General features: G+C 34.6%; 1 protein-coding gene across 7 annotated transcripts in view; it reads right to left on the bottom strand.

Moving 5' to 3' along the window:
* Nucleotides 1–22,619, bottom strand: part of LOC129485402 (protocadherin Fat 1-like) — a 107,303-nt gene that overhangs the window by 9,263 nt on the left and 75,421 nt on the right. For 2 of the 7 annotated variants that reach the window (XM_063642085.1, XM_063642086.1), the window contains 5 exons: nucleotides 17,613–17,780; nucleotides 7,822–7,992; nucleotides 3,043–3,085; nucleotides 2,333–2,568; nucleotides 1,193–1,287 (listed from right to left, as the gene is read on the bottom strand). In XM_063642085.1, the coding sequence (XP_063498155.1) occupies nucleotides 1,193–1,287; nucleotides 2,333–2,471 (234 nt within the window). In that variant the 5' untranslated portion in view covers nucleotides 2,472–2,568; nucleotides 3,043–3,085; nucleotides 7,822–7,992; nucleotides 17,613–17,780. Of the gene's footprint in view, nucleotides 1–1,192; nucleotides 1,288–2,332; nucleotides 2,569–3,042; nucleotides 3,086–3,824; nucleotides 3,877–4,728; nucleotides 4,868–7,821; nucleotides 7,993–17,612; nucleotides 17,781–22,619 lie in introns of those variants that run through there. The other 5 variants (XR_010121552.1, XR_010121551.1, XM_063642087.1 and 2 more) reach the window with 5 other exon arrangements.

Genomic DNA, 22,619 nt, shown 5'->3' with positions numbered 1-22,619 from the left:
TTATCTTATGCTCTTAATCTTCCTTTTTATTTATTTGCTACCACTTCTTAGAATAGGTAAAAGTAGGTGAATATAGCCTCAAAAGTATCTGAAAACTATTTAGTTTGGAAGGAGGTAAAATTTCATTGAGGAAAAGTTTAATTACTTCTGTGTGCTTCTTTGTAATCTGATATGATTTCTAGCCTCTAAAAATAGAACTATTTCTCAAAACACTGAATTTTAAAACAATCACCTGTTTGGTTCCTATTATGTTTCTGAAAATGACAGAAGTGTTAATAATTACTTTCAGCTGGACCACAGCGTTTAAAAAAATTTATTGAAAAGACATCATGTAATGGGAAAGGTCTTGTGTTTCTAAACAATTTCATATTGGCTCGTCCGCAACAAAATATTTTTGGAGTATCCCACAGGGATTTTGAATACTTTGACAACGGCACATCTGTCACTGAAGATTAATGGAAGGAAAAATTATCTCTTATAATTGTGAAAATCAAACACCAGGGTTATTAAGTGACTTCCCCAGTATTATAGCACTAGTTGGTGGTAAAGCCATACGTAGCCCAAGTCATCTGACAACCCCACTGCCATTTGGTGCTCCATTACTTTATACTGTGAGTTACTACATTAGAAGTAGTAAACTATTTCAATATATGTTCAGAAAGAACAGCTGCAGAGCAAGCATGTTGACTTTTGTAGTCCATTGCATCGCTAAAGTCTCCAAAACAAACTTTATAGGTTCTTTTCATTCTGCCAAATCTCTAAGAGACTGTACAACCACGAATCAATTAAGAGAAAAAGCGAGTCTCTTAGGGTTAAATACTTAGTAATTAGGATACTGAAACATCAAAAAATATATAATCACATTCATATGTGTCATTGAAATAGCTAGGAAAGAGAAATAGTTCTGATTAGCTTCCAAAAGGCAAAGCCCCAGTTTTGCCTCAGCATTGACATCTTCCTCCCAGTCCCCCGCCTCAATTAGAAGTCATGTGATTTTCCTGTATGCCTCAAGAAAGTAGCTTCTTCTAAAAATGCCATTTCCAACATTAACATGAATATTGCATCATGGTGGTTGTAAACGTCATACAATCTTTAATTATCAAATTATATTAACTGTCCTTGAAAATTTTTTGAAAAGATTGCACCTTACATTAAAGTGATAAATACATCTGGCACAATGATCGCCACCTACATTCAGCCTATCACCATTTGCGAAGTCCTCATCTGTGGCCGTCACTCTATAAATGGACTGAAATAATGGATAGTCTTCATCAATTTCTAAGGTAGCTGTGAAGCAGAAATCAATAAGTTGTATCAGAAAATTAAAGTATACGAGGCATTCACTATCTCTTTATATAATAAAAACAGAACAATATCAATTTCGGATTGGATTCTGAGTCTGGGATAATATTTTAATATTTTAAGATAGCAATTTATTTTTTTCTCACTTTTGTGTTTTTCCCCCTGGCTTTGGATCATCCTTCCTGCCCTTACCCAGTGCCTTTTCCTTACTTCCTGGCACTATTTGAGGCAACTATAGCTTAATGAGAAAGAACATGATATATGTGCTGACAAACTGTCCTGTGGGAAGCCAGAGTGGTAGCTTCATAAAATATTTCTGTACTACAATTTCTAGACCTGATTGGGTCATAAGGGGGAGGAACTGTTTCTTACAAAAGCACTTGTGTGAACAGCTGATTAACATCCAGCTCTCACACACCTCCTAACATCTTCCCATAGCCTTGACCACGGGTGAAAAGCTCAATCTACAATATAACGTGGATGCAGTGACTTCAGGAAAGAAGTGGGCAAAATGGTTCCATATGGAGTAATAAGATGTTTTAAAATTTCTTATTTCTTACACACAGAAATGTGTAGACCAAACTTATATGTTATTATAAACATAAATTTTAACAACTTGCTCAACTAAATTTAATTTTTTCAAATGTAGTTATATTTAAAGTTAATGACTAGGTGATTTTTGAGTAGCTAAAGATAATGGTGGTTACCTAGAACCATATCTCCCTGTATTTTCTCCAAAAACAATACAGAAAAACAGAAGAAATAATATTACACAAAAGCCATGCCCTCAGCATAAATTGAAGACAGAATATGACCAAACTTCATCATAACTTTAAGTAAATTTTAACATGTCACGTTTCCATCCCACCATGAGCCCTCGTGGCAAGCCAAGAATGGCCCAGAAAACTACAGGTATGAGAAGGAGAGAAAGCTAACAACAAGCCTAAGATTGATGTGGTATAAAATTATTTCCAGAAAGAGTAAGTCTACTCAAAGTGTAAAAATACAAGCTGGGCGTGGTGGTTCTTACCTGTAATCCCAGAACTTTGGGAGGCTGAGGCAGGCAGATCACCCGAGGTCAGAAGTTCAAGACCAGCCCGGCCAACACGGCAAAACCCCTTCTCTACTAAAAATACAAAAATTAGCTGGGCGTGGTGGCACACACCCATAATCTCAGCTACTTGGGAGGCTGAGGCAGGAAAATTGCTTGAACCCAGGAGGTGGAGGTTGCAGTGAGCCGAGATTGTACCAAGAGTGAAATTCCGTCTTAAAAAAAAAAAACAAAAAACAGAAAATTCTATTATGTTAAAAGTATTATCTATGCTTAGTACTGTGGCAGATACATAAATGAATAAAAGGAAGTTTATCATACCCCAATTTATAGTTTTTTTAGGACAAATAAATAATAACAAAATTGATTTTAAGATAGTAAGCATTTTAAACAAAATAATGAATTAGCTAAAACGTCTGTTAGAGCTATAAAAACATCTAGAAAAGATTTTGACTCAAATAATCAGAACAGTGAACTTAAATTTAAAAAAATTTCCAATAATTAGATAAATGTCAGATTTTGTGATACTTCATAAACATAGGCCTGAGCTATTGGTTGCAAAGAGAATTATTAGGGGAATGATTAGAATAACTCAGTGCCCTTAAGCAAGTCTCTGTTCTGTTACTCTTCAACTTTCTACAATAATTATTTCAAACCTTGCCTTTTTGACCGAAACCTCTTATACCTACCTTTCCCCTCTATCTCACTCTTCACAGAGGATCTCTCATCTTACTGCATAGAAAACAGAAACCATTAGATCAGTGGTAGCTCACTTTTTCTCATAGGATCTACAAACTTACGTTGGTACCTTCTTTACTATAAAAGGCAAGAACTTGTTACTAAAGATAATCCCTGTTCATTGGGTGGTAACACACCTTATACTTTCTCAAGGGCTTGTCTCTTTACCTCCCATCTTCAGTCGCTCCCTCACTTCTGGGTACTCTCCATTAGCACTTAAACATGCTCCAGTCTCTTTCATTTTAAAAGAAACACCCCGACCTTAAGCTTACCCTTACAATGTCCCTATCTCTCTCCTACCCTTCAGGGCCAGAGTTTGTACACTTCTTTACCCCCTGTTCAGTCCTTAGTTCACACTATTAGAGGTTCTGCCTCTACAAACAGAGGCTATTTCCAGTAAGTCATCAAAGGCCTCCATGCTGCCAGACCCACTGGACACTCAGTGTCCACCTTACTTAACCTGTCTTCAACATTTACACAGTTGACTCTTCCTTCTACTCTTGGCAGAAAAGGAGCATTGCACATCTATAGGAATCACTCCTAAACTTCTGAGTACCTTTGGAAAAACTGCCTGTGAAAATCAAAGTTGGCAAGTTTCTCAAACAGCCATTAAGTTCCCCGATCAGGCAAAGTCCTTATTACAGCTTTCCAAATCTTAACTAACAATTTCTTAATAATCTGCAGTCCTCTGTAGCTACCGCCCTATTCTCTCATCCTTGAGTGTATTTTTTACCTTTTCATTGACTGGACAGAGTCAGCAGTGGGAATGGAAAACAGGAAGCAGAAGCAGGTGGTTATAAGACTCAAGGGCCCTCAGTGACCCTTGAGGTTTGACAAAACAAAGGGGCTAGGAACTCAGGAGAGCTCAGAAGAGATGACCTGGAGTCTAACCCCTTGACCAAAAGAGTAAGAAAAAACATGAAGAGATTTCAGTTGCTTATTCATATTCATAGGCAATATCATTATTGAAAGTGGCTGTGTATGCATCCATGTTTGTTTTGAAAAATAACTGCACATGGTTATGAGACAACACTGCCTTTAGTAGTGAAAATTTAATAAATAATGACTTTATATCAACAAAATGGAGTAAACATTAGATTTCTGAATGTAATCAATGTTCCTGCTGTAGCTTTTAAGGAGATAAATGTAATATTTGAGCACAATGTAATAGAGATGTATTCCCAAAAATCCTGGTTTATTTTATAATCAACTTAAAATGTTCTTAATATGGCTCATTTAATGAAATAATTGGTTTTTGTTAATATGGTCCAAATTTTAAAATGGTAAGTTTTTATTCATTTATATTTTCAAAAGAAATTGGTAGTTTATATTCATGATCTTTCTGAGCGTGTTTTCAGAGTATTATATATTTTAACTGCAATGATAAAGAAAATTTCTTTCAAGCATACACTCAAATTGGGACTCCCAACTCACTAGTAGTTTTCTAGAGATTCAGCTGCAAGTAAAATCTGAATAGAAAAATCTTAAAGCTTCAAGACATTTCAAATTTATTAAACATAAAAAATTGAAATTATAAATAGAGACATGTAAGTGTTTAGGAGATACATAGATGGGTACACAAGATTGGTAGATGATTGATTGACTGATTCCACCTGTGCTTTGTTCTCATTTCTCACCTACTTTCTTGTTTGTCTTCAGCCTCCTCATCAAATGGATTCTCCATGTTGTAAAATTACTCATGTCTCCCTTTAAAAAGAAATATAGCAGACCCAGCTCTTGCAATCCCATATAATTTTGCCTCTTCATTCTCTCCAACTTTATGTGCAAATTAAAAAAAAAAAAAGATGTTTTCTGTTTTTACAATCTCACTAATCAATCTGCTCCATTCTGGCTCCCATCCCTATAACACCCATAAAATAGTTCTCAAACTCGTTAGTTGTCACTTTCCTGATATTGTTAACTCAATGCATTTTACTTGTTGTGGAATATGACTATAACCACTGGCACTCTTGAAACATTATTCTCCTTTGCCATTCATGACATAATTCCTCTCTTTCTACCACCACTTTAGCAGCTCCTTCTTCGTCTCCTTGGCAGGCTGAGTTTCTTCCCCACGTCATTAAGTGTAGGAGTTCCTCAGGGTTGGCCCTCTGCCCTCCTTTCTTCTAATTCTCTACTCTCGGGTTAAGTAATCTCATCCAAATCCATGGTTTCAATTACAAAACATTAATAGCCCTCCCTGGGTAAGACCTCCAAGCCCAACTGCTTACACAAATCTATCCTTTGATATAACAAAGGCGTATCAAAAGTGAACTGTTGATTTTTCTCTCCAAATTTGGTATATTTCTTTCTTTTTTTTTTTTTTTTTGAGATGGAGTCTCACTCTGTCACCCAGGCTGGAGTGCAGTGGCACGATCTCAGTTCACTGCAACCTCCACCTCCCGAGTTCAAGCAATTCTCTGTGTCAGCCTCCGAAGTAGCTGGGATTACAGGCGCCTGCCACCACGCCTGGCTAATTTTTGTATTTTTAGTAAAGATGAGGTTTCACCATTTTTGGCCAGGTTGGTCTTGAATTCCTGACCTCGTGATCCACCCGCCTTGGCCTCCCAAAATGTTGGGATTACAGGTGTGAGCCACCGTGCCTGGCCAAATTTGGTATATTTCTAAGTTTTCCTGTATTTCTTGAGGATTTCCACACCAGTTACACAAATTAGAAAATCCAGTCCCTTCTCTCTTTCATTCTACTAAATTCATCACCAGGTATATTATTCAAATGTCCTAAGATTATCCTTTTCTCATCTCTATCATCTTCCTAGGCCAAACTATACCATTCCTTGCCTAGATTACTGAAATGAATGTCTTCTTTTTTCTACTCTATGGGTCTTCAAACCACCACCCTTGAGCCAAATCTAGACTATTGCCTGGTTTTGTATGCTCTGTAAGAATAGTTTTTGTACTTTAGATAAAAATGGTTTAAAAATAGTTTAAACAATCAAAAGAAGTCTAACATTTTGTGACACATGAAATTTATATAGAGTTCAAATTTCAGTATTTATAAAGTTTTAACAAGACATATATACTCATTTATTTATAGATCATATATTGTTGCATTCTTGCTACTGAGTTGAGTGATGGAAATATATGGTGCTCTCATCACCTCAAATACCATGAATTCCAGTAATTCAGTTATAACAGCATTCTGAGTACCATATTCTTTTTAATTATCATATCTACCCACCATGGCAAAACAAGAAAAGAAAAGTAAACTGAATGACACACTTTTAAGGCATGATGCAGTGTGGATTATTTTGTTTTTAAGTTATGTGGCCAAAAACTGTTTTTATTATATAATGACACTATAACTTTGATATTAATAAAAGAATACAATACATGTCTCAAAAACAGGACTAAGTACTCATCCCAGTATTCCCACTTGACAGAAAAACAATGATCAGAAAAAGTAGAAAATTTAAAATAAAATATTTCATGAAGACAGACTTTATTCACAAAAATAATTAACAATGAAACTGCAGTATAAAAAGATTCTAAGCAGTTCATTAGTTAGCTAAGTAAGGAAAGAGATTTGCTGATGGTATTTAATGTCCCATCCAATAAAGAGAAACTCTAACCCCTCCCAAATGAAAATTCACTCCAGTCATTAGCAGAGCTGTAGTACAAAATTATACCCAATTATTATTATCTTTTAAAAATTTATCAATAAAAATTGTAGCTATTTATTTCCTTGCTTATAAGTACTGCCTAAATAATAGACTCAATTTATCTTTTGGCTTGCAAGGCCTAAAATATTTATTTTCCGGCCTTTTACAATGCTTGCTGACACCTAAACTTTGTCCCCTTCTCATCTTTCTCTATACTCAACAAGATGGATACATTTGAAACATCTATCAGCTTAAAATACTTCATAGGATTGTCACTACCCTTAGAACCAAGACTGACATTCTTAAAATACTCTTCATTACTTTTCAACTACCATTTTGTACCATATTACTTAGTGCTCTATTTCAATTATACTAGACAATTATTCCTAGTCAACATGTTCTATGCTGCCTCAGGGAACCCATAGCTCCTTCTGCATGAAATGCTATTCGCCTCCCTCTTGCTTATTTACTATTATCAGAGTTTAGAACTAAAGTAAACTGCCAATACTTTAGAGAAAACTTTTCTTATATCTCTGACTTGGTCAACCATCCCACAATCCTATACAGTATTTGATTTTGTAATATAAATGTCTTTTATTTCTATGATCACATTATAATTAAAATTCACATTTATTTTTATGCATTTTTGATTGATGGCTATCTCCCTTACTTTTTTGGAAAACTAAAATACCATTTGAACCTTAAGGGTATTAAAACTAAATTATTCTTTGTAGCATTTTTACAAGTGAAGGTTTAACTTGATGTATTAAGAAAACCTTTTATTCATTTTTTTCTCTCCTGTCTTGCTTCTCTTACGGCAAGTCTTTTGTAGAATCTCTATTGCTGTTTTTAATGTATTTGCTCTCCTACCTCATAATTGTGGCATGAAAATTTTTATAGGGTAAACATGTTTTTCAAATTATTCCTTAGAGAGGTTATGTTTTCTTATAAACATGAAGGTCTGCACATATTTTTGTATATTTATATAAACACACATTATGTGCCTAATTTAAAGAATCACTGAATCATCTCTCACTGAGGGAGTATGCCTGCCCCTTTTCATTATACATAGCTTTTAGAAGTAAACTATAGGAAGATAACGCATCATACCTGTGCCTGAAGAAAATTTGGGATCAGCAGTACAGTTTGGAGATTCAGGAACATCAATAATATTAATGGTCAAAACATGTCTATAGAGCCTCCCAGTATCAACTATCAGAAGAAACCTTATTAGATCTGTTTCATAATTAAAAATTTTGGTAGCAGTGATTACACCAGAACCTATGAAAGAGATAAGCCACAACTATAATTACCATCAGTACTTAGAAACATAACTTTTGTATCTTAAAAGATTTTGACATTACAGATTTTAACTCCTTTAAAAAGAACTTAAATTGGAGATTATGTTGGCAACCCAAAGTCACACAATTAACAAGCATCATCTGAATCTTTAGTTGAAGGGAAGGAAAAAAAAAGGAAGTAGTTCTAAATATATTTTAGTTGCCTCACAAGGAAAATATTCAAAATATACAAATGATAGAAAATATTAAATATTGACTTATTTTCTTTTCAAAATGTTTCATGATTCAGACTTCTATTATTAGTAAACCATGTATGTCTCTTGAAAGTTTTCATTGAAAATCATTTCCAAAGATCACGGGACCATCAGTGACAGAGATCATATTATCATCACAGTACATGCCTACTTTTTATTAACAGAGGAAAAAAATTGTCATTTGTTTCTGTTCAATCTCATTAATTATTATGAGTTTATCCCAAAGTCATAAAATAGATTTGACATCATTTTTTGCTGGCACCTAGATAAACCGTATCACTGAGAATTCTGTTGTCAAAAGTGGCATATTGCCTTAAAAGGGATACTTTTATATGGTACTTATTGTAACAATAATCAATTCCCTACTAGGCTAGACTAAGACCTGGGTGTAAAACAATTAGCTGATTTAAGTGAAGATAAGAAAAGAAAGTAAGGTTGTGCTCCATTATCCATATAGAATACACTTCAAGACCCCCAGTGGATTTGTAAAACCACAAGGGGTACAGAACCCTGTATATACTATGTTTTTTCCTATACATGCATACCTATTATAAAGTTAAATTTATAAATTAGGCAGGGTAAGAGATTAACAATAATAATAAAATACAACAATTATAACCATATACTCTAATAAACATCATGAGAATGTGCTCTGTCTCTCCGAAAATATCTTATATTAATGAAAATAGGCCAGTCACAGTGGCTCATGCCTGTAATACCAAAACTTTGAAAGGCTGAGGTGGAAGGATTGCTTGAGACAAGGAGTTCAAGACCAGCCTGAGCAACATAGTATGACTCCATCTATACACACACACACACACACACACACACACACACACACACACGAATAAAAAATTAGCTGGGCATGGTGGCATTTGCCTTTACTCCCAGCTACTTGGGAGGCTGAGGAGGGGGAATTGCTTGACACCAGGAGTTTGAGGCTGCAGTGAGGCTACAATTGCACCACTGTACTCCAGCCTGGGTGACAGAGTGAGATTCTGTCTCAAAAAAATAAATAACCAATGTGATTGTCTGTGAGTAACTGAAACTAGGAAAGTGAAACCATGTTAAGAGGGCAGTACTGTATAGATGAAAAAAAGAAAAATACAGACACTAATACACTTTTTAAAATTTTTGTTATTATTAGCAATAATAGGTCCACTTTACTGGGCATTCTTTAAAGAATTTATATCAAGTTTTATCAAAGAAACAAATGTAATCATTGAGATTCTTTTTTTTTGAGACAACATTTAGCTCTTGTTGCCCAGGCTGGAGTACAATGGTACGATCTCAGCTCACCACAACCTCCCTCTCCTGAGTTCAAGTGATTCTCCTGCCTCAGTCTCCCCAGTAGCTGGGATTACACAGGCATGCACCATCATGCCCGGCTAATTTTGTATTTTTAGTAGAGACAGGATTTCTCCATGTTGGTCAGGCTGGTCTTGAACTCCCGACCTTAGGTGATCCACCCACCTCAGCCTCCCAAAGTGCTGGGATTACAGACGTGAGCCACTGCGCCTGGCAAGATTCTTTTAGAAAGTCCTGAGTCACAAAAGCTTACTGATTAGAGGAAGAATAAAAATATTCTTAATTTTGAGAAAGCCAGTAATATGCATAGGCAATACTTTATAAAACTATATATACTAACTTGTCTTAGCTAATGGATTTAATAGAGACAAAATGTGAGTCTCACTGGAACAAATACATTTCTTAACACATTTTTGTAGAGTTTCTTTTTCAATCTTACAAAATAAGAATCAAGTAAAATCAAATCATAACAAAATGAATAACCCAATGCTGAATTTCTTCCAAACTGAAGTGCAGCTTATATATCCCTTCTTAATAGCACAAGAAACAATCTCAAAATGCAATGTTGGATCAAAGCTGGAGGAAATAGAACAGATTCAACCACTGAATGCTTATTGATTATGACGTCTTCTATTAAATCTCCTCCAGCCAGATTAAAAGAACTAAAACTTGACTGAATAATCCTGTGGGCCTCCCTTCACTCCCAAGAAAGATTTTTTACCCCTTATATTTGGTGTCAAGAATGCTAATTTACTGACAATGTATCAAACAACTTGTGGCACAGCACAAACAGCTGGATTCATCTAGGGGATAGAGGAATAGGCTAACAAAGGAAGAATTTTCTACAATGTGATTGATATGATTTGTGTTCCCACCCAAATCTCATGTCAAATTATAATCCCCAATGTTGATGGTGGGGCCTGGTGGGAGGTGATTGGATCATGGGGGTTGATTTTTCCTTTTGGTGCTGTTATAATGGAGTTCTCAGGAGATCTGGTTGTTTAAAAGTGTGTGGCACCTCCCCCTCTCTCTTCCTCTTCTTCCTGCTCTAGCCAGGTAAGACATGCCTGCTTCCCCTTCACCTTCCGCAGGGATTTTAAGTTTCCTGAGGCCTCCTCCAAAGCTAAGCAGATGTTGCTATGCTTCCTGTACAACCTGTGGAACCATGAGCCAATTAAACCTCTTTGATCTATAAATTACAGTCTCAGGTCTTTATTCATAGAAATGTGAGAATGGACTAATACAGTGATACTAACTGGAACCTGTCTCTCCAGTGCTATATAGCACTACGACTTTGTAGATGAGTCACCAGGAATAGCATCGGAAGGCTTTGGCATCTTAAAGAAGCCATAGACAGACTTTGGTTAATTCAGAGGACATTGCTAGACTAGGTTTCAGAGGTTAACATAGACTTTCCATTGGAATAGACATGAACAAGCCTTTGGAATGAACTCAAGTAATAACAGTAGAATAATTATTCAGCCAACCCACAGAATTTTAAGCGATAAAACAGCGTTGTTTGAAGTCACTATGTTTTGAGGTGGTTTGTTATGCAGCACCAGAAAATAGATACAGGAGGCATGCAGATATGGAGTTGGGTGAAGAATTAGAAATACAACTAAGAATTTATTAGCATAGGGACATTCATGTGTATATTACATCAAGAGGACCAACAACTGAATCAGGCATAGTCCTTGTGCTCAAGGGATTCAATCAGGAATATAAAATTATTAAAGAAAAATGGTTTAAAAATACACAAGAGGAGCATATTCCCTAATGTTGAGAACAGGGTAGTTGCTGAACTAAGGAAACTATTTCTGAACTAATACAGGAAAGATGTGAATGAGTTGAGGAGGCAGAAGACATGCCATGTGCAAATGCTCAGGGGAGAAGAAAGTTTTGCATTGGGAGATGTGTATTTGGACTAAAATACAGAATATACAATGGGGAATAGTATCTTTTCAGTCTGCAAAGATAAACAAGAGCCACATTTTAAAAAGAATTGTGTGTCAGTTTAAAGAACTTGGATTTTACTTTGGGGGAAAATAGAAAGTTAGCAAAGAATTATAGGTGGTATCACCTATATATAGACAGCAAAAAATTGTGGGAATACGATCCTGTTTGTACATTAGTAAAACTACTTTCAGTGAAGAGAAAATTGTGAAGGAATTCTGAAAGGAAGGGATCAATTGAGAACATTGGTGCAAAAATCTAGAAGAGGGGTGCTATGGTTTGGATGTTGTTTGTTTGTTCCCACCAAATCTCACATTGAAATTGATCCCCAGTGTGGTGGTGTTGGGAGGTGGGGCCTAGTGGGATGTACTGGGGTCATTGGGGTAGATCTCTCATGCATGGCTTGGCGCCTTCTGTGTGTGAGCTGTCCCTCTCATGAGACTGGATTGGTTTTGAGGGAATGGATTAGTTTCCAGAGGGTGGGTTGTTACAAAGCCCAGGATGCCACTCAGATTTTGTTCCTCTTCACACACGCCTGCTTCTCCTTTGACTTTCTCTGCCATGATATGATGCAGCATAAAAGCCCTCAGCAGATGCCAAGCAGATGCTGGTGTCATACCTCTTGCACAGCCTCCATAAGCATGAGGCAAACTAACCTCTTTTCTTTATGAATAACCTAACCTCAGGTATTCCTTCACAGCAACACAAAATACACTAAGACAAGAGCTTATAAGGATGTGACATGTGATAGTAATCATGGACATGGAATAAACATACCAAGGATTTAAAATCTATAGAATTTGGTGAATGACTAGAAGCGGAAAGTGTGATAGAAGGAGTCAGTAAGGCATGCCTGTCACAGAGTTTTCTGAAGGGTAGATGGCAGCAAGGCTACCATACCTGATGGTGTTTATGATGTCCTGCAAAATAGTAGATGACGATTGGGGGCGAGAGTAGCTGAGGACTACATACCTTAGTGCTTGACTGTATCTGCTCCGGAGAGAGCTGTTTTATGTAATTTACACAGAGGTTATATTAGAAGCAGGTTTTTGGAGAAAATAATCTGTGCAGATTTGAATAATTCAATTTAAAATATTTGAGAATATGTCTATAAAGTAGATACATTGGTCTGAAGTTAAGTCATAGTGTTTGAGTTTCTGTGTGTGTATATATATATATATATATATATATGTAATTGAGATCATCAGAATATATATTTTAATTGTAGTTAAGGGATACATAGATGGGTTTGTAGTCAAGGGATAAATGCAAGGTAAAGTTGTAGAATATGGAGAGAAGAAAACCTAAGTAGACCTGAATAACACAAACATGTACAGAATAAACAGAGGAAAAATTTAGGAGGAAGAAGAGGAGGGGAAGGAAGAAGTGATATATGGGGAAAACTAGCAGAGTATATAGTGCCATAAGAATAAAAAAATGAGCATGTTTCAAAAACTGAAGAGTGGTTTTCACCTCTAAATTTTAGAGAGAGGTTATATATAAGATGAAGACTTAAATATGGCATTGTTTTTAACAATAAAAATATTGCTATGTATGGTGGCATGTCTTGTTGAAGTGACCTGTCACAACGCTGTTCAAAAATAAATGGAAAGTGTAGGAGTAAGAAAAATGTAGAGAACTCTAAAAATATTTAACCAGTTAGATGAAATGCCAGATGTTCTATAAAATGTCAAAAAAAGACAGTAAAAGAAAAGAGACATAGGGCAAGAGTGAGTTTTGTTAAGATAGGGAAAGCTTATAAGATTAGTTGAAAGTTATTGAAAATAATCGGTAGAGAAGAATAGAAAGTATAGGAAAAGGGGATAATCAGTGTAGAAAGAAATATGAGGAGTGGGGATAAGGAACTCAACCAAACTGAAAGGAATGAAAGTAGTCAAAGGAAGGCATGAATCTTCTTTTGTAACAGAAGAGTAAAAAGAAGGAATTCATTGCAAAGAACTAACTATATATAGGAAATAGCCTAAGGAATTTCCCTCTTGATTACTTATAATTTTCCTCAAATTTGTAAGCTGATTTTATATGCTAACAGAAAAAGGTTTCAGGTGAATAAGAGATTTGAGATGAGACTGGAGAAATTCTATTATAACCAACTTGGCAAATTAAAGAGAGATCTAACTAGAGAAATATTGAAGAACTAACAAAAAGCATTTAGGGCCAAGCAAAATCTAGAGTGCATAAGCTGGCTCATGTGATTTTTTTTCCAACAATATTCATAAGCTTAGGCACATCAATAATTGGGTCTCGAATTGGAGTTTTAATGGGTAAAGGTTACAGAAGAAGTACAGGTCAAATTATCTGAAGATATTGTACAGGAAGGGTTGAAAGATGCATCATACTACCAGATTCGGAAGTAAAGAGAAGTGGTAATGATAGAGAGCAAAAGAATACATCAATGGATTGTTGACTTCAGGGATGAAGCATCTATCCCTTGACTACAGTTAAAATGTAGAGATGATAAAATGCAGAGTAAGGATAACTGAATAAAAGAATTGAAAAAGCATTAGGAGTGGGATTCTAAAATTAAGATCACGAAGTAATATTGTTCTGGGTGGTGATGAAGTTCTGACTGCAGCCATGGGAATGTATGGATGGAAGTAAATTTTCAAGTCACAAAGCTTTAAGTGTAGAGATTTACACCAAATAAAGTATAGGACCTGAGAATTTGGAGGGCTGGATAGGCCAAAATATGAATATCAAAGTAGCCTAAAAGATGGTGGCCGGATCTGAGACAGGGAGAAACACTGTGAGTGATATATTCAAGTCCCCAGGACTCAACGGAGAGTGATTAGTAAGGTTTGGTAAGGAGCCAAATATCCTGAGCTTCAATTGAGCAAGGGAGTTTCCAAAGAGGATCAGGGCAATGGTCAGGAATCAGCTTTGCGGAGTGAAAAGAATGCCGACTTCCCACTTCCTGACCCAGAGATATGAGATGTGTGGGAGAATGAATAACATGAGTTTGAGGCATGCTGCGGTCATCCCATAGGACAGCAAATTTCAGTTAAAGCCAAGAGGTAGGGAAATGTCACAAAATAGGTTGAGAAAGTAAGGGATTTTATTTGTCTATTTATTTACCATATAAAAGCCATGACCATTTCACAGGACACCACTGAAAGGCATGAGAACGTTAAGAAGCTTGAGAGGTTAGTTTAGGGGGCACATATTTTCCATATAATCAGATTCAGATATTTCTATACTATTAGGTAAGTGTTATGTAAAGAGGATGGGAGGTTCATCTGGGAGTCAGGCCAAGGTTTGTAGTATCACTTCTAGCAGAGGACAAATAGAAAAAAAAAAAAAAAAAAGAAGCCCTGGGTCAGAATGGCAGGCAATCAGCCGTCTGAGACGATGGGCCTTATTGCAGTCTAACTATCAGAAATCAGCAACTCTCCTACTAAAGGCAGGTTTCCAGTATCTGACCCAAGTCAGAAGGAAACAGTTGTTCAGATTTTACTCAAAATTTGAGGTTTCGAGCACAGTCCTGTAGACTGAGAGAAAAGGGAGCAGGTCAATCAACAGAAGTTGGAATTGACTTCTGTGGAAAAGAATGAGCTTGTTCTATGTGTGTGGAATTGTGTTCAGCCACTGGTAAATCATTCAAGTGAGGTGACACTGGGTGGTGAGTAAGACATCAAATTTTTTTTGTTTTAAAAACCATTTTCTTAAATTTATAAAAATCACGTCCAGCAATATTTTGACATTTTCTGAGAATGCCACACAAATAAACACACACACATTTTTACAAATATCTGAAATGTAAATAAAACAGCTATGCTACCTTATATCTCATTTCAGAATTAACATCTAATTAAAATTGTATATAACTGTAGAAATCATACACTGAGTAAAAAACATTGTAGTAAGGAAATAAGTTGATCCTATGTCAGAGGACATCAGAAACATCATTTGCCTTTGCAATTTAGCATTGGTTGGATTCTTAATTGTGAAAACAAATACTTTTTTGTTTTTTTTTGTTTTGTTTTAAATGAGAGACACTGTCCCACTTTTTCAGTGAACCTACTGAGAGTCTACCATCCAGCCACCTGGTTAGGCAGAGGGTGATGTGAGGAGTACGATGTATTTTCTGCCTTCACGGACTAATGTAGTAATACTTCTTCTTGGGAAAAATTCCAGTCCACAGTCAGTTCTCAAGCACTGACAATATCAGGGTTGGTAGTCAGCAAACCAGGATTTGTTTTGGAGAAAACTAATGGAGAACTTCACCATCTTTCGCTGTGTTCACAGATCAAACTCGGTTGATGCAACTATCCATCCTAAAGTGTCATCTCTCACTACCGTGGGCACTGCAATTCCCCACAAGCACTTTGGAAGAAAACAGGCAAAGTCAACCTAAAACTGGCTCTAGAATTTTGGCTAGGGGTTCTTTAAAAAAGGGGCACAATCTTAGCATTTTGTTAATTTTTAATGTAATTTCAAATAATTAGATTATGAGCCAAGGATGGTAAACAATGCAAGGGAAACAGAGCTACCATATCATGATTTTATTGATACTGATCTAGTTTTTAAGCCACATGGACGTAAAACTTAATAAACGATATTATTTATGATGTTTGTCTTCACTGTACCAAAACTAAAACATTTTAAAACAAAAAATAAGTATTAACTATTTTTCTTTAAATTTGTACAAACATATCTGTCTTCACTCTATTATCTTTTTTGCCTCAAAGGAACAATTTTTGGCCAATCTTTTCAGAGGTTGAATTTAGGACTATTAAGAAGTAACTTTGAAATGTGATGATGCTTAAATTAATTTTTGAAATTCAGTGATGGGGTAGAACTAGGTCAGGAAATTGAAATTTTTCCAATGGTATGAGACCTAGGAGACATGGTGATTCACTTTATTATTTAAACCAAGGTTAATTTTTAGTTTTTAGTTCACTTTATTTATTTGAGCCAAGGTTAATTTTTAGTTTTTACTGTTTAAATGCACTAGAAATTAAGTTTGCACAGGGATTGTTTTAAAATAAAGGAGCTATGCTAACCCGCAGATGAGCTTTGTTGGTAGTATCCCTTTTTTTTTCCACATAAAGTCTAATGTTTGAAAAGTTATCATTGTTATAAAGCAAAATTATTTCTTCCTATTCTTATTATATTTCAGGCATGTATTGGAAAACAAGTATAAGAGAGGATATAAAGAAAATCCTATAGATAATGCATTTGCTTGATTGATTTACATCATCACTATGTTTCATAATAACTGCTTATGGAATAATGGGAAGTTTTATAAAATGCTGGCCTTGCATATATCTTAGAATGCCAATTTAATAAAGTGTATTTACATGCATTATATACATAGATGATAGATAGATAGATAATGGATAGGTCCTCTTTCCTATTTTTCAAAGAATATCTTTTTTCCTAAAAAGAATGAGATGACTCTCATGTCATTTTTATGAATAAAAATTTTATGTTTTCAGGAAACAACACTTGTGACAATGCTGTGATATCACAAATATCGGGCAAGGCGGGAATGGGAAGCCTCCTGAGAAATTGTGTTGAATTTATGTGACTATCTGCAGCAAATTTTGACCAAGAAATCTAATGTACCACTTGGGTTCAACAAAATAATTTTCTTTAAAGTCTAAACTTTAAATATGTTCTCACTCATATGTGGAAGCTAAAAAACAGTGATCTCATGGAACTAATAAGTAGAACAGAGGATACTAGAGACTGGGAGGGATAGGAGGAAGGGAAGGAAGGATAGGGAGAGACTTGTTAAAAGCTACAAAATTGCAGCTAGATGGAAGGAATAAGTTCTGGTGTTAAGCACTGGTACTAAGCACTGTAGTATGACTATAGTTAACAATGATATATAGTTTCAAATAGCTAGAAGGAGGATATTGAATATTCCAGACACAAAGAAGTGATAAAGGTGTGAGATGATAGATATGCTAATTATTCTGATCTGGTAACTACACATTATATGTGTGGAAACAACATTATGTACCCCATAAATATGTACAATTATTGTCTGTCAGTTTTAAAAGTAAAATTAAAAAGTAATAACTATAAAGCAAATAAAAATATAAATGTCACAATTACTTACTTGCATCGATGGCAAAATCTTATGTTTTATTCAGAAAACGGTAGACATCTCCCTTTCCAGCCACATCTTTATCATAAGCACGACTTAGTTGTGTTCCAGGGAGCCTATTTTCAGGCAAATTCACTGGGTTAATTAAAATCTGAATTTCTGTTTTAATGTGTGAATACACTGAAGAGATAACACAGAAAGACTTCTTAATATCAAGAAAAATATAAAAATGAACAATTTTATCAATATCAATATTTTATCAATATTTCCATTTGTCTTGATACATTTCAAGCTGAAACTGGAGTAAAAAGTTTCATCTAAAACTGAGTAACTTTTTTTTCTTTAACATATCAATATTGTTTTTCAGTGATGAACTGTGTAGAACAAACTTGCAGGAAAGTACAAGTTTAGATCCCAGCTTTAATATATCTTTAGTTTATTCCTTTGTTCAACATGAATTTAACAATTATCATGCAGAATGGTTATTTCACAAGCAAATTTTGCTGATTTCTTCCTTCAGTTTATTGACCATTTCAGTGAAATCATTTCGCATGCTCACATAAGCTATATTTTTAAATATGAAGTTTGTTGTATTACAATTTAAAATGCTAATTGAAAAAATCAAGGAAAAGACCTTTCTTCTTTAATTTGTTTAATTATTTTCATTAGTTTTCTTTTTATTAGAAAGAAAAGATCTGCTTTTGGTTTAGTTGTGAGTCATTGTAAATTACATTATGCTGTACCTCTGTAGTGGAAAACAGAAATAGGCATATTCTGAAACTCATTCCCAGAATATGTAATATGACTAAAAGGAAATAATATATATAAGCAATATCTAAAACAATAACTTAAATGTTAAAAATATTAATAAACTGATATTTTTATATGACTTTTTATCTAATAAATGTTTTTACATAGCAAATTACTCCGCAAAAAGAAGACCCTTACAGAAAAAAAATACCAAAAGTAGAATCCTGTCTAAAATAATCCAAGATTAAGAGTTGAGTTTTTTGTTCATTATTTAATATCACTTTCTCTCTCTCTCTCACACACACACACATACACACACAAACAACAAGAATGAAAATGAGAAAGAAATATTCAATGAATTAAAAGGATCTCAGCAGGGATTTAAATTCCATAACAAACTTAGTTTCCTTAAAAACAAATATCAAATTTATATAAACCTGTGCATATTTAAAAAGTCTTGAAGATGTTTATATTTAGACCAGCTCCCCATTTGCCCTTAGCAACGTCTACAAACAAGTGCATGGCTTTGGCTATTTATACAAATTCAATCTTTACACAAATTAAGCCAACAAGTCACTACATTCTTACTCAATATTGAAGCCAATAGTTTTATTCTATTTAATTGAGCGATTATACACATAGGTCATATTTCAGCTTCTGTGTCTGTTTCCCGTTTGTACCTGGTAAGATTATCAGCAAGGCTAGGATCATTATATATCAACAATTTAAAACATAAGTCTTTAGAGTTGACGTGGAGTAGCCTATGCATAATTTTTGGTAAGAAGTTCAGGTGATTTAATTTTTAATCCCTGTTTACCTAATAGAAGCTGTTCTGCAAGTAGAATAAAGAATTATTTTTAATATGACTGCATAAATATTTGCCAACCCTGAGATGATTCAGTATTATTTCTGAGTGCAACTAGTTGTATACTCACCGCTCTACTGTTGGCTGAGTAACTCCAAAGTTAAGCAAGACCCACTCTTAGGTAATTTGTAACCTAGCAAAGACAATGGCTGGATAAAAATGGCTATACCACAACAGAGTGGGTAACATGTTTCAGTAAAATAACGTGAAAGTTCAGAAGAGGAAGGAAACACTTCCAAAAGAGGACGAAAGGGAGAAACCTTCAAAGAAGTGGTGGCTTTTCAAAAATGAGGCTTTAAGGCTTTGAAGCACCAAAGTCTTGATAACAGCATCCTATTAGAAAAATAGTTTTCAGTGTGTTTCTCTCAATATATGTGCATTTCTATATTCATAAATTATTTAAATGCACCACAGCATGGTATATTTTATATGCTCATGAAATACACATAAAAACTAGAATAAATGCAAAAGAATGATACAAATGTGGAAAACATTGTACTACATTATGTTATACCTATCACATCATATTATATCGCAAATGATATAAATATACTACAGTAAATGTTTTTCTATTTCTAAAATGTTACAAATAACATTTTAGATAGTACTTATTACTATATTATTAAATAATTTTCATAATGAGATGACAAAGATAAATCAAAGTTTTAAAACTCATTAATTATACAATAAATGTTAAATATTAAACATACATATATTTGTATAATAAAGTACTTAATATTTATTTCAAAATACTTGGAGTGGAAAATTAATATGCTTTATTCTTGTTGAAAACATGATTTTACATTATATGATATTACATGTTCATAGCAAAGATTAAAGTTCAGTTTATGTTCATACTCAGTGGCTCTTAAAGATACAAAGGATCCCAAACATCCCTCACAAATATATGTATAACTAAATAGAAGTGCATCAATTTATACTTAATAAATCATAAACTCATTTTTCGGTTTTATCTACCAACACTGAAAAGTATTGAATATAGCCAGCTGTAAAATATTCTTCATCCTTGATGTCAATCCGGTTTTATTTCAAATCAATTGGATAGTATTTCATTTTACATTTTTACTAGTTTAAAACCTACTGACATTTTTTATGTGGAAGATTTTTATACTGATTAGAAAATTCTGTTTTCCAGTACAAGTAGGCAGATAAGTGTTTGCATAGGTGACACAACTGTAGTGGTTTGAAGTCTAGAATGATGGAAACATTTTCAAATAAGCCTCTCCATACTATGAGTTTCTTTCAGATGACAATTGCTTTCTTATTCATCAGTAAATGCCAGAATTATCTTTATGGGTCTGATAAAGTACTCATTATTGTATTTCATGAAGCAATTGTATATTATAAAATATTTTAAATAAATTTCATAGTCTTTATTGTATTATTAAATTGTATTTGTTTAATAATAAATTAACAAAGTTAGAAAACTTGACCTTTTCTAATGGAAAATATGTAGATCATCCTTAAATTTGACAATTCTATACACACGATGCCAGGGGATCACAAATAAATATGTAGGGTACAAAATATTTTCATTATTATGCCTTATCTCTTTATAAAACTTTATGATTCTTAGGGATCTGGGTTTTGTTTTGTTTCCCAAGTATAAATACTTCTGATTTTATTAAAGAAAGTATAAAACATTGAATTCTACATCTTTAAACACTATTGTTTTAAGAATCAGTTGAATCAGTCTGGTCTTTTCATAGTGCCGGCATGTCCAATACTTCCCCGACTAAGTTTTTCTTCATTGGTGGTAAATCAAGTCTGCGTTCTGAATTGTAATTTTCTTCTGGCTTTTTAATAAAATTATCTATCGCTGTTTTTGCTTTTGTTTGCATTGCCTTGCCGCTAAAATTTTTGAGTAATGATTCTGATTGTTCTCGTATTGTTTAGATTGCGTTGTTTGTTGTACTTTGTATCTTCTTTATTTTTGTCCCAGCGCGCGCGACCCATCACCACGCCGACAAAGTTGTTCCTCAAAGCAAAACACTGCGGCGGTTCCCGGTGACCAGCAGCCCCGCTTCCTGGAGCCTATAGGGGCCTCTCCAGCAGCCACCTCGGCCTTCGCTATGTTCCTCAGGACCTCTTCGATTCACCTCCTCCGCCGGCCTCCTCTCCGGTGCCCAGGACACTGTCGAGCCTCACCAGCTAGCAACGACCCATGTAGAGGCCTGAGAGGCTTCTCCTTGGAGAGACATTGTTCCAAGAACAGGCGCGTCCGACTTCGTTCCCGTCCGGCTGTGCACCATCTGACGGTGCCGTTGTAAGACTAGAGTGCGATCTGTGTTTGATGACTGCTTTCCACTTCTGTCTTAAATTTTCACATCTTTTCTGTAATAAACTTTCTTATGAATATTGCAAATGAATGTATTTCATATATTGTGCTATTTCTAGAATTAATTCTTAAACTCTTTGCTTGCTTTAATTCTGGGCAAACAACCATTATATAAAAATTACCCTTCAATTTTCCCCCATGAATTATAAATTATATTTTCTTTCCAGTAGTCACTTTTTGATGAGACCACGTTTTGCTTAGCGAATGTTTCCTTTAGTAGTTCAAAGAGTGATTCTTTAAGTTTTTCATTATTAAAATAGAATATTGCAGATATCATAAGCTAAGACATGTTTAAAAACCTGAACTTTCATTCAACTGTAGAGCAAATTTTTCACTCTAAACGATTAATTCTAATCAGTTTCTTTATATCCCTAACATTTCTCTACATCTTACAAAAATGCGATAACAAGCAATACATTTTACTTTGTCTTTTATTTCACATCATCTCTTTTAGCCAATTTCCACTGTAGGAAGAAAATTTATTACCTCAGTCAAATGTGAACTGTCTTTTGCTGTTTATTTATTACTGAATTGATTCAAAATGTACACATAATTTATAACATTGCTAAAATATTGTATAATTTTGACTTTCATGTTCTGGGTGCTAAATTTTAACATTTTGCCACCTGGGATATATTCATGCTACCATGAGCAAAAAATCTCCAGGGAAAATGTACACTAAAGTTAAAATTCATTAACAATAGTGCATGTAAATATTTACTGCCACGATTTCTTCTGAATAATTCTGAATGTTGTTTGGCTGACTTCTGGGTAGATCAATTTTTAGCTTCTAACCCTAGAGGTAAGCATGCCCAGTGTCATTTATTCGCCCCAACTGCCTCCGCGCAAACCTTTTTATCCTCATTCTGGCCTCATTGAATTTAAATTTCTTTTTTATTTAGTGAAGAGAGATTTAAACAAGATTATATAATACGTAAATCCAGTTCAACTGCATTTATATGAAGTCTAAATGATTGCAATATGCTGAACATGAACAAGTGTGGGAGAATTTCTTTGTCTGTGCAGAACTCCCACCCTGCCTTCT

Source organism: Symphalangus syndactylus, chromosome 6 (assembly GCF_028878055.3).
Source record: "Symphalangus syndactylus isolate Jambi chromosome 6, NHGRI_mSymSyn1-v2.1_pri, whole genome shotgun sequence".
NCBI lineage: Eukaryota > Metazoa > Chordata > Mammalia > Primates > Hylobatidae > Symphalangus > Symphalangus syndactylus.
This window is presented reverse-complemented; position numbering and strand designations above follow the sequence as displayed.